Genomic DNA, 13,533 nt, shown 5'->3' with positions numbered 1-13,533 from the left:
TAAAAATGTATGGAAGTAACTGACATTGGGTCTTCTTTCTGATACGGTGTCATAACCTTAAGTTTTTTGGTGGGACACCTATTCAAAACCTGATTTGAGCACATGATTGCTTCTATCAAAACTTGTGAGCAGTCCTTTGCCTTAATCATGCACCTCTCCATTTCTATTAGTGGCCTATTCTTCTGCTCAGCCACTCCATTAAGCTCAAGAGTATAGCAGACCAGTGGATATGCCTTTCTCACCCAAGGAGTTTGCTAACTCGTTGGACATGTACTCCCCCCCTATGTCCAAACACGGAGGCTGTATCTTACAAGCAGATTGATTCTCCACCACAGCAATGAATACTTCAACACACTAACACTTCTGATTTTTTCTGAGTGCAAAGACCCAATTGAATCTTGAGAAGGCATCTATAAAAGTAGCAAAATCTAAGTCACCTCCAACAGACTGTGTCTTCATAGGACCACAAACATCACTGTGAGCTAGCTGCAACTTCTTTGCAGCCCTGATTGCACCATCCCTGGGGAATGAGAGCCTGTGCATTCTTCCGAGAATACACCCCTCACATATATGCTTAGACAGAGGCAAGGAGGCAGAGTCCAAGATGGAGAAATATCTCCTGAAAGTATGCAGGCAGCTTCACTATCTTGATATAGCCAATTGATGAGTTGCTGCATTTTTGTGCCAAAACCCAAAGCCTGCATAGTCGATGAAATAAAATCCCACTGAACTGTATCAAAAGCTTTGGCAATATCAACTTGCAATAACAAAACATCCTGCTATGTGTATTTGGCATATTCAATTCCAATGTAGGCATTAGCAATATTATCGGTGATATGCCTACGCGGGACAAAGCCATATTGCGCAGGATGTAACCCATCATGTAAAAACCCCTTTAGCCGAGCAACAATTATTTTGGTAGTGACTTTGTAAATTACGGGCATAAGAGTGATAGGTCTCCAGTCTGCCAAAGACTCACAAATTTGTTTTTTAGGTCTCTTCCATGTGGCTGGCATTTTCTGATGTTGCCATGTAGCATTCACCATAGATAGTAGTGGATGCTTCAAAATAGGCCAGTAAGCTAGAAAAAACTCGACTGTCAAGCCATCCCATCCAGGGGATTTCCATCTGCCACATGATTTGATGGCATCTGACAGTTCCCTCTCAGTAAAGGGTTCCTCCAATTCCAAAGCTTGAGTAGGGGAAATGATTGGAGAAACATTTTGCAACAGTAAATTTCGTGCAAGCAAAACCTGTTGCGAGGGAGGAGCTACAGAGCCAAATTGCTGAGAGAAGTGATGCACACAAACAGAGGCAAGCTGTGACTGTGAAGTAGTCCATGATCCATCAGGCATTAGCACTCTGCAAATTTCTGTTTTGATTCTCCTCTGATGCAAACTCTTGAAAAATTCTTTGGAAAAGCAACCTTTATCTGTGAAGGCTCTTTGTCTTGCTCTAGTCTCCCATTTTGCCAGTTTCCTGTGATCATTTAGTTTAAGACAATGTCTGGCCTGACATAATGTGGTTTGCTCATGCATGGACAACGAATGATGATGACTGAGTTCAGTGAGGTCTTGACAAGTAGACTTGGCCTGAGCAATGGTTTCCCTCAGAGTCTCCATGTAAGACTTGCCATAAGCTCTAATCACCATTTGCATTTTAGAAATAAAAGAAGCCCAGGCATCATCAACATGAAGATGGCTGTTAGATGAAAGACAATGAGCTGCTTCAGTAACCATTGCCTTGAATTCAGCATGTTGCAAATAACTGTTGTTGATGATTAGATGTCGCCTTTGTGGCAATCTATCCTCTGGCATCTTATGAAAAGATAACCGCAGCCATAGTGGTGCATGGTCTGAATGCACAAAGGCATAGTCAATCCACATTTTGCATGCGAAATCCCCATTTTGTTGTGGAGCAACACTATACCAACAATCCAGTTGTGCCTTATAAGCGGAAAGAGCATTATGTTGAAAAGTGTAGCCCGGTGACAGAGGCTGCAATTCCTTCCAGAGGTCAACTAGATCCAAATGCAAAAGTAGTTGAGACCAGGCATGCCTTTCAGGAGATAACAACTACCATCTGAAATTTCTGCAAAGGCATAAGACTACCAAAGTTTGCATGCCCAAACCTGGCATGCAAGTGCATGGCAGACGTAGATATAGAAACTGAATATGCACTTTCTCACAAGCTACAAGTTGAAATAGACCGTGACAAAGTGTGCCTGATAACACCAATGCATAGTCGTTCTCCCTATCACAAACATCCATCTCCAAAGATGACCTGAAATCCTCTTCTACTAAATGAGGAAACTGAAAGCAAATTCTTCTTTATCCTCAGGACGTACAAAGCATCATTGCTGCAGAGATCAGAGCCATCAACCACTGTAAGCAAAATCTCACCAATCCCTTTAACTGGATAAGAAGAATTGTTGGAACAAGATACCTGCTTGCCAACAAGAGCAGATTACAGCATATCAAACAAGTCCTTCTTGGACATGATGTGTCTGGATGTACCGCTATTAAAATACAACCTATCTGCAGTTTCATTGACATTAAATGTGCAAGAATCCATCGAGGCATCATAATTGCATGCGAAGAATAACCAATCATGCTCTGCCAAATTAATTGAGGCATCATTTCCTGCATTTGTGGCCAAAGAGCATGTAACTGCCATACCAAACTCTTTCTTCTTCTCTTTTGCAATCCTCTTTTGGCAGGATTTGTACAAAATCGGCATTTGCATTTCCCCTTAGGCTTTTCAGCATCCTTTCTATCCTTACCAGAAGTCTGTCCTGCATCATGTTTGGGCTGATATGTATCTTTTGCAGCAAAAGCTTGTTCTCAACCACGCTTCACTAACATTTCCTTTCTAGTTTGCTCTTCTTGCAACAAAAGTCCCACTAACTCCTGAAAGGTGAGAGGGTTGGGATTACCCCTTAGGGACAAGTTGAGCAGTATAAATGAAAGATAAGACTTCGGTAGGGAGTTTAGTGTAGAAGAGACCAGCTGTGTATCTAGTATGACTTCATCAATGTTCAAAAGTTTCTCATGCAAGTCCTAAATCTTTGTGGCATGCTCTGCCATTGAATCTCCTTCATATGTACGGAAACAAGCTCTCTTTCAAAGATGCACTCTTGCCTCATTACAAACCTATTATATTGCTTCTAAAGTGTCCCAAGCATTCTTCAAAGTCCGGTAGGACTGAATGTGAGGTGGGATTGACCTCTTCACTAATAGTTAGATCAAAGATAAAGTTTGTGCATCGTGTGCATCCCATCTTCTCTACTCTAGAGCTGTACCAATAGGTGCTTGTGCCTCTGCTTATGGTGAAGCTTGTTGCCCACATCCCCCTCCTTTCTGTGGGGGAGTGCCAAGGCAATAGGAGCGAGACAGACATTATTACCAATGACAAAGTCCCAAAGTCCCTTGGAACTTTGGGACTTTCTCACTGGCGATTATGTCCATCTCACTCCTATTCATAATGCTCCAAAAGATTTCTAATCACAATACTCCACAGAGAATCGTCGGTGCCATCCAACTTATCCTCCTAGCCAAGTACACCAAAAACATCTCCTGAATTCTGGGCCATCTCAAAACAAATGCACAAATACAAGAGCTCTGACAAGTACACATTCTCTGAACACAATGCACAACCAAATGAATGCTCATTGTGCTTGGCTTGACGATGCACCTCAAAAATCTGTCCCCAACTGTCAAAATTGGACAGCAAAAGTTGACTATTTGAACACTCCAAAAATCCTTCGATGCCAAACAGCAAACGCTCCTCAAATGTGACTGAATTGCAGCACCAGATGTGCTCCAGACAATGGTCTTCTCAGCCTGAAATAAAAGAAAGAAATTTTATTAGAGTCTTCGGAAGACCGATGGGTCTACGACACTTAAAGAAAACCTTATACAAATCACAGTAAGGGTGGAGCTACTAAACGAGCATCATCACCCGTGCTGAGTCCTAAGTCTGATCATACATAATCAAATACATCTGAGTGTGACAATGAAAAGAAAAAAGACTGGAGCGGGAGCGGAATCCTCTGTATGTCATGTCGCCCTAGCTGGTGCATAGCCGGTGATGGGACACTGGTGTCTGTCAAGGGGTGCCGTGCGTCTCGGTCTCCTGAAGGAGGCTTGACGCAAGACCAGAGCCATCGTGACTCCCGTGGAGCGTGCCTCGGGTCTAAACAATGACGGGAGGTCCCCTAGAGTGATCTGATTGTCCCCTCGATGCCTCGTGTGTCGTGCTACGATCGTCAAGTCGGGGTCTCTTTCACGTCTGCGTCTAGAGACTAGACAATCAATATCACTCATGGGAAGAACTCTATGATCCTGCTCTGAGAGGTGTCTGGTGGTGTGGCCAAGCCCGGTCACCTGAGTAACTACTCTCTGTGTCGGACCCCCTCGTGAATGAAGGCCGCTAGGCATCTCTGATCTGGGTAGACGAGGAAATCCACTGCATACATAGACCAGAAGCCTGAAAATGCAAAATTTTGTCTATTCCAGAATGCCAAAATCTAGGAAAGTGGTGACTACCAACTGCTGCAAATGCCAGACAAGAGCATGCTGCACTAGGATTTTGCTTGCTCCTCATACCTCCATTTTTGATATTGTAAGAACTTACACATGGAAAAATCACCTCAATATGGGGCCAAGATCTGCAAATTTCACCTCCTTTTGAAAAATTCTTTCCCAAAGTTTCACAAGTTAGAAGAGCATGCAGTCTAACCTTCCAAGCTAGATCTCACCTGAACTTTGTAGCCTGGGTGAGGATTCAGTGAAATCAGTGCAACTTCAGCAACAAATATATGGTGCACCTACAGTTGATGCAGGGCTTTTGATTTGCTGTCTGCTGCATCAAAAATAAGTGTCCTTGCTGGAATTCCTCATGCTTGGAATGCAAATCTGCTCTTCATTAAATTTTATTTATATTTAAAAAAATATCCTCACCTGCTCGCACCTCCCCTCCGCCCTGCTCGCACCTCCTAGGCTCCTGCTCGCCATCCCGCCTGCAGCTCCTCCATCCGCAGCCCGTCTGGCTGCACCTCCACATGCAACAGCCCCCTGTTTGGCTGCGCCTCCATCTGCCCTGCTGGCTGCGCCTCAGCCGCCCCCGTTTGGCTGCTCCTCCCTCTGCTCCGCCCTACCCACTGCAGCTCCTCCCTCTGCTCCGCCCCAGCTTCGCCCTCTGCCCGCTCCTACTCCTCCACCTCTGCTGCTGCTCCGCCCCTGCTCATCCGCCTTTGCTGCCCGCCGCCCGCTGCAGCACCTCCCTCTGCTGCTGCAGCTCCTCCGCCCGTGGCAACTCAGGCTGCTAGCCTCTCCGCTCCCTACCACTAGCCTCTCCATCGTCTCGCTCTGCCCCTCCGCCCTGCCCGCCGGCCTCTCTGCTCCCTCCCACTAGCCTCTCCCGTAGCCTCTCTTCGCTAGCCTCTCCCGTAGCCTCTCCACTCGCCCTCTCGCTAACCTCTCCGCCCTGCCCGCTGGCCTCTCTGCTCCCTACCACTAGCCTCTCCCGCTAGCCTCTCCACTCTGCCTTGCCCCTCCCCCTCTCCACTTCTCGGAATCTTACAAAGGACGAGACATAGTCTTTTACACCCCACAGAGACACACCAGAGCCCAGAGCGTCCACTACCGATAGTCACACATGGGAGTCCACCTTCAGGGATGAGACGAGGGATTTAGGAGAGTCCGAGGATCACGCAAGGTCACAGTATTGTAAAGGTCTTACCTTGCTGGAGCCATCTCCATTGAGAGAAAGGACGCACACTCCCGATTCATGTGGATCCGGATCTGACGCACAGCCACTCGTGACCTTTTCATAGCAATATGCTACTTCCCGCTAGACACATCCCACCTCGCCAGAGTGGCCAAGAGGAGGGTGAGACGTCGCCATATGCACCCTTACATCAGGATATCCCAGACCTTTCAGCCCGCGGGGAAGTGATCCTTATTGGGAACTTCAACGCCAGCACGATCACGCGCCAAGCACAACTCCCGGACTTCTAAGATGACTCTATCATGCTACTAGACATGGACCTAGTCGGAGCAGGTATGACCAGAATCTCATCGGACCGACATGGGCCTATTCCACCATATGGACACGCGCTCCTTGATCTGGACAGGGGAAACCATCTGTACCACATCACATCATTCAGGCCGAGTTTGGTGCTTCTCCACTCTAGCTAGATGCAGTCTTTCAGACCGTCACATATCTACACCGGGTTAGATCATATGGGGACTGCACATCAGGGAGACAGAGGTTGCCATGGTTGGCTCTCGATTCCTCCATGAGGTTTGCAGCAGAGGGAGACAAGCGATGCTGGTATGCACGGACTCACAGATGGTTTGTGAGACTAGGGTTTCACATCAATAGGATACCTCCTTTTCTGTACAGTTTAGATGCCCCTCCGGTACTCCCACGCACCATCCCGATCGGGCCACACACCAACCAGGTCATTCGAGAGGATCTCCTGCAGCTACACCCCTTCAGGACCTGGTTGGAGAGCCAAGGGAGCTCCCAGTGAAGCTGAGTTTCTACAGAGATTACTGTCTTCGTATTTCGGAGGAGGGATTCATCACACCACTGGGGTACACTGAGCTTCATATGCCTCACTCACTACGGATCTCCATCGGACAGTTTCGAGTATCATCACACCGCCTCCGCATAGAGAGCGGCAGAGCAGAGGGGATCCCCAAGGAGCATCGCATATGCATATTGTGCGACTGTCAAGAGGTTGAGTCGGAGGAGCATTTTATTTTCACGTGCCCAGTGTACTACAAGATCCGAGGTCGCTACCACTGTCTCTTCAAAGACGACTCCGGACTCCTTTCCAGATTCCTCGCCTACCCAGATCAGAGATATCTCGCGGCATTCATTCACCAGGGGGTCCGACACAGAGAGTACTTACTCAGGCAATGGGGCTTGGCCACACCATCAAACACCTCTCAGAGCAGGATCACAGAGTTCTTCCCATCAAGTGACATTGATCGCCCAGTGTCTAGCCGCAGACGTGACAAAGACCCGACCCGACAACCGCCACACGACACACGAGACATCAAGGGGACACACAGCTCACTCTGGGAGAGGTCCCGTCATTGTTTAGACCTGGGATACGCCCCATGGGAGTCACGGTAGCTCTAGTCTTACGTCGAGCCTCCTCCAGGAAACCGAGACGCACAGGACCCCTTGACGGACGCCAGCGTCCCATCACCGGCTATGCACCAGCTAGGGCGACATGATATACGGAGGATTCCGCTCCGCTTCAGTCCTTTTTCTTTTCATTGTCATACCTAGGTGTATTTGATTATGTATTATCAAACTTAGGATTCAGCACGGGTGATGATACTCGTTTTAGTAGCTCCACCCTTACTATGATTTGTATCAGTTTTCTTTCAGTCTCACAGACCCATCGGTCTTCCGAAGACTCTAATAAAATTTCTTTCATTCTTTCTTTCTTTCTGAAATCATGATGGAGTCAACCCTTTCCTTGCATTTAGATAGATGTAAAGATCAAGCAGGATGCTTCTACTGTAACAGCAATGAATTTGTAGCTACTAAAACAAGACAATGTAAAGATCAAGTATAGTAGTTTTACTAAAATTTTACAATTACTTATCATATGACTTTCATGTGCATTATATATTCATCAAAGATCGTGTCATGGAAACAGAATTCAATTTATTTCATTCAATCAAATGTTCCAGATAATATCAATCAAGAATGAGTGTCAAACCTACATCCTTCCATTCTCCCACTAACACTAGAGCTAGAGAAAAAATACTGGACGCCTAGTGAAAAATACTAATTGTTTGAAGAAATCCAACAGTGTACCCATCGTAGAAGATGCTCAGCCGCAACAATTGCAAGAAGGTAGCCTGCTATTGATCTGTTGATAGTAGATATCATAACTGCTCCACCATCCTTGGTTAATGTAGATAATGACTCAACAAAATTCTTTGGGTCTGCCACATGTTCAATTACCTATACCAAGCATCTTCAGCATGAGAAACCAAAATGAGATAGGATCAAATATAAAAGCAAACAGAATTGTATTGTTGAACTAATAATGCATGTACATGTCTCTGTTATACAGCAGACCAGAACATAGTTACAAGCTAAAGAACAGAATTGTATTGTTGAACTAAAAATGCATGTACATGTCTCTGTTATACAACAGACCAGAACATAGTTAGAAGCTAAAGAACTATTGAGAAAAATTTGCCCATAAAAATGATTTTTTGTTTGGAAACAAGTAACAGAACTTGCGCTCTAATTACAAATATTGTTTTTACTTACTATAGATGCACATGCAATGTGATTACCCTAATGTGATTACCCTGCATTCTGCAATGTGCAAAAACTGCAACTTGTAGAATTTACAAATTGGCCATTGCCATACCATTGACAACAAGACTCCATTCTACAGTCATGAATCATTTGCCGCTAAAATGTAAAATTTTAAAAGCATCTGATATAAAAACTAATTCTCAATTCCCAGCATTAATAATAATCCCAGGCCAAGGTTACCAAACAAGTGATACGGACTACACAAATAAGAACCATATTTTTGGTACTTACTATAGATGTCCATGCGATTCCATTACCCATGTATTCTACAATGTGCAAAAACCGTAACTAATTTATCCTAAAGATTCACAGGACAATTCCCAGCATTACAATAATCCCAAGCCATGGTTACCAAACAAGTGATAGGTGTTGGAAATGGAAGTGAGAGAATGCAAGAGAATGGAGTTGAAGCAAGCTGCAATGAAATTGCAGCTACACAAATGGTCATACAGACAAAACCCTAGAATGAACCCTAATTGGGGTCATAAGTTATGTGATATCTAATTCAACCTCTAACTGAGGTTTAGCCCCTTATTACATAACATTGGCCAGTGTCTTAGGAACTATAAATTTTTGTAACACCCCCTGCACTGACAATGTCACAATATACAGGGTAAACATCAATCACCAAACAAATATAAGTTTTAAGTTTTGCAAAAATCCTCAAACTTTGGAGGAGGTAATGCTTTGGTGAAGAGATCTGGCACATTTTGCTGTGTAGGGCAGAAGACCAAGCTGGTGTCCCATGCATTTAGCCGCTCCTTGACATAATGATAATGAATTTCAATGTGAGCATGAAACACATGATTCCGTGCACTGCAATGGCACTCTGGCGGTCAATGAGATTTGCAGTAGGCTCCTCCAATGATGCATGATCACCCAGCAAATGCCTCAACCAAATACAATAACCTCTGGCCGTGAAGGCTGCCCTATACTCAGCCTCACATGATGAGCTAGCCATTGTTAACCAAGAAATGCACGAGTGTCTAAGAAAGAAATAGTTACCACTAATGGATTGCCGAGTATTAGAATCACCAGCCCAACCTTTTGCTATTAGCATGTAAGTGAAAGTCACCCCTCCAGGACAGAGCAAACCAAGAGAACGGGTGCCTTGCAAATATTAAAATACACACTTCATAACCTGCCAATGTGAAGTCTTTGGGCTGTGCACAAACCTGCTCAACTGGGACACTGCATACTGAATGTCAGGACGTGTGTTGCATAAATAAATAAGGCATCCCACATCTTGGCTGTAAGCAAAGGTATTCAAAAGGTTCACTAGCATCGTGAATGGACAGCTCAAGCCCGGGCTCCATAGGAGTAGAAAGAAAGAAAGAAAGTTTATTAAAGTCTTCGGAAGACCGATGGATCTATGAGACTCTGAAAATCCTGATACAACAAGCTGTGGTTCAAAAGGTTCACTAGCATCGTGAATGGACAGCTCAAGCCCGGGCTCCATAGGAGTAGAAAGAAAGAAAGAAAGTCTATTAAAGTCTTCGGAAGACCGATGGGTCTATGAGACTGTGAAAATCCTGATCCAACGAGCTGTGGTAGTGGAGCTACTAAACGAGCGTCCATACCAATGCAAAATGGCAGTACTAAGTCCTAAGTACAACATAGTCATGTCGATGGTCGACTATATATCAATCTCAGCATCATCATCAATATCATCATCATCCCTAGCAAAAGCAAGATATCAGGATGGATGAGGCAGTGGAGGCATGAAGTCGGCAATAGAGTGCTGTCAGCCACTTAGAGGTGCGGTCCTGGCATGTCTCCTGGTCGTAGCTCTGCGTCGAACCAGGGCTACTGTGACCCCTGTCAGTCGGGCTCCAACTCTAAACAAGGAGGGAATGTCTCCAAGTGTGATCTGTGTGTCGACCCTCTGTCTGAGCTGTCGGGTCACGAGCTCCGAGTCACGGTCATGTCGAGGCCTCGTCTCGTTGGAGTCCATGTGATCTAGCTGAAAGAACTCCGTGATAGAGCTCTGAGAGGGATCAACCAAGGAAGAAGTCTGCTCCTGTCTCCGTGCTTGGAGTATCCTCTCGCAGTGTCTAAGTGCCTCATGAATGAAACCTGCCAAACACCGCTGGTCTCGGTAGGAGAGGAAATGGGCTAAAATCCCATAACTATCTCTGAAGAGGCAATGGAAACGTCCTCGGATCTCATAGTACACAGGACACCTGAAGATGAAATGCTCCTTTGTCTCAACCTCATGTATGTCACATAGTGTGCATATGCGCCGCTCCCTGGGTAGTCACTCTGCTCTGCCGCTCTCGATGCGAAGTCTATGTGAAGAGACCCGGAACTACCCAAGAGAGATCCTCATCGAGTGGGGTAGGTGAATCTGTGTGTATCCTGGTGGGTCAATGAAACCCTCCGCTGTGATATGTAAGAAGTGATCTCTGTAGAAGCTAAGCTTCACTAGGAGTTCACTCGGTTCCAACCAGGTCCAAAAAGTGTATAGTTGTAGTAGATCCTCACGGATAACCTAGTTGACCTCGTGTGATAAGAGGGGAGAGAACAGAGCATCCATGCTATACTGGAAGGGAGGTAGTCTATCCATGTGGAGCCCCAGTCGCTCAAACCATCTCTCTATACGTGCATACCAGCACCTCTGATCTCCTCCTGCTGCAAGTGCCAAAGAAGAGGATAGAGCTATCCATGGTAGCCTGCTACTCCCCGAGGTATAATCCCCATATTCCCTAACTCGGTACAGATATGTGATGACCTGAAATGCAGCATCTAGCTGTAAAGGGGGTGACCCAAACTCAGCCTAAATGATCTGGTGAGGAACGGATGACTTACCACGAGTCATCCGTGATAGCATGAGAACCTGTAGCCGCTCCACACGGGTCCACTCTGTATCCAACAAGTCTGGCCCCCAACAAGGACTGTCATACATCCCCGATGGGCGAGCCAAGGAGTCAAAAAGCAACCCCTTGGTACATGGATCCTAAAAGTGTGAGCGGAAGCACTGCCTCTCTAGCCTGGCCAATGAGGCATACCCTCTACTCAAGCGTGCCTGCATCGCGGGTCTCATAGTGAAGCTCGGGCGATCTGAAGAAGATAACCCCAATATAAGTGTATGATGAAACTATCTCAACAGATGACCCCGCAAATGTGAACTGCTCCTGACGCATGATGGCTCGAGATGTATTGAAGATCATGTACCCAGGTTGACCTTCAAATCATGAGACTCACAAAAGGACTGTAGTGCATCTAGGTGTCTCTGAAGCCCCTCTGCTGAGGAAGACGAGAGCCACGTCATCTGCATAGAGCAAAATCTGGATCAGCGTGCCCGCAAGAGAGCAACCTATATCCCCCTGTGTCTGCATCACTGTCTCAAGCTCATCAATGTAGAGGCCAAACAAGGTAGGCGAAAAAGGACACCCTTGTTTGACCCCGATGGTACTCATGATCTCGTCTGTCCACCCAGATCCTACCCGAACTCTGCCAGAAACTCTCTCGTAAAGTTCCATGACAGCCCAAATGATCTCCTGGTCATAATCCAAGTCCTGTAGGCACCGTATGAGGCGGGCTCTCGGGACCGTATCAAATGCCTTGCGAAAATCCACAAAGCAACAATAAACACTCTGCTTCCGTGACCTCGCCTCCTCGATGATACATCTGAGCGTCAGAATGTGGTCCACGGTTCCATGATCACGCTGGAATCCGGCCTGTCCTGCTACTCTGAGTCCTCAACACTCTGCAAGTCTGCTAACCTCCGAGTCAAGTACTGATGCATAAATCTTGGACATGACATGTCCAATCATAATGGTCCTGTAGTTCTCCTGGCTCATGGGATCCCCTGTCTTGTGGATGGGTGAGATAGTGTTAATGGTCCAAGTGTGTGGAAATTCCAAACAAACCGCTTCATTAAAAAGCTTTGCTAAGGTCGGGGCTAGGAGGTTAATCCCATATGCAATGAACTCAGTGCATAGTCCCTCATGATCCTTCGCTCAACCATTATGAAGTTTCATTACAACATCTTTTACCCCTCCTCTAGTGAAGAGGGTGCAGGATGATGTGGGACGAGGCATGTGTGAGAGGCTAGGGACTGGCTGATTTGGGATGTCATAAAGTGTGCGTGCATAATCAAACCAGATCTGGGTGTCAATGAGTGGCGGAGGGGACCATCCTTCTAGAAATCTCCGCCAGAAGTCCTTAGAGTTATTACTAAACAAAATGTTCAGTAGCTCCTCCTCGTTTCGACGAACGAAGTCTAGTTTCTTCCTCCGTACCAGTCTACGGTATTCACGTAGCGTATCTGGTGCGCTCGGAAGACTGTTTTTGGTTTCGAATTTGAGTTGACGGCGTAAGGCCTTACACTCATCATCGTACCAACTATTACAGGGTACGGTTCCAAGGGGTGGTGGGCAAGTGGAGCGGGTGGTGTGGGGAAAAGCGTGAATGGCAGCCTCGTGTAGTGAGCGGGTGACCAGGGCAGCACGATCCTCTAAAAGGGGTATGAAGTCAATAAAAGCGAGAAGTATGTACAAACGGCCAGACTAAGAAGGTGAGTGATCCCGATCAAAGCGTATATCGTGGTAGGTGGAGTAAGCACTGAGTGGGGTGGAAGGTGCTGTGCGATTTTGAAATCCGAACCGTTCCAAAAGATTACCATCATACTTGGACTGGAACAGCCCAATACCTCTAGCATTCTGTATAAACTGGATGCCCAAATAGTGGTGAAGCAACCCCAATTCTAACATCTCAAACATCTGCCATAATTTAGACTTAAAATCTGCAATTTTTGCAGCATTAGTACAAGTGAGCAGCATGTCATTGACATACAGAACAATGATGAGCGAATCCCCCCCATCCTTCTCGACATAGAGGGTGCTCTCGTGTAGACTATTCTGCATTCCATGTCCGGTCAAAACGGCATTTATCTTTGCATACCAAGCTCAAGGAGGTTGCTTCAAGCCATACAACAAGGCCTTACTCAGCTTGCATACTTTGGCTTCCTTGCCAAGTTCGACAAATCCAATGGGTTGAGAAGGCCTCCTCTTGAAGGTCCACATTCAAGAATGCAGTTTTAATGTCCAGTTGTTGGACCTTCCATAAATGAAATGCGGCCAATGTAACGACACACCTAACAGTGGTCATTTAAGAAGTGGGGGCAAATGCATCTGTTATGCTCTAGCCGAGATAGCATGACCTCGGAAA

The 13,533-nt window shown here is 46.1% G+C and overlaps 1 protein-coding gene across 4 annotated transcripts in view; it reads right to left on the bottom strand.

The window, feature by feature from the left end:
- Nucleotides 1–13,533, bottom strand: part of COQ3 (coenzyme Q 3) — a 128,245-nt gene that overhangs the window by 51,940 nt on the left and 62,772 nt on the right. For all 4 annotated transcript variants that reach the window (XM_087398415.1, XM_087398414.1, XM_087398416.1 and 1 more), the window contains one exon: nt 7,846–7,995. In XM_087398415.1, coding sequence (XP_087254541.1) covers nt 7,846–7,995 — 150 coding nt within the window. The remainder of the gene's footprint in view (nt 1–7,845; nt 7,996–13,533) is intronic.

This window comes from Dipteris shenzhenensis, chromosome 27, assembly GCF_047967505.1.
Source record: "Dipteris shenzhenensis isolate YYH24624 ecotype China chromosome 27, Dip_SZ_1.0, whole genome shotgun sequence".
NCBI classification, from domain to species: Eukaryota; Viridiplantae; Streptophyta; class Polypodiopsida; order Gleicheniales; family Dipteridaceae; genus Dipteris; species Dipteris shenzhenensis.
Note: the sequence above shows the minus strand (reverse complement) of the source record. Positions and strands in the feature narration are given on the sequence as shown.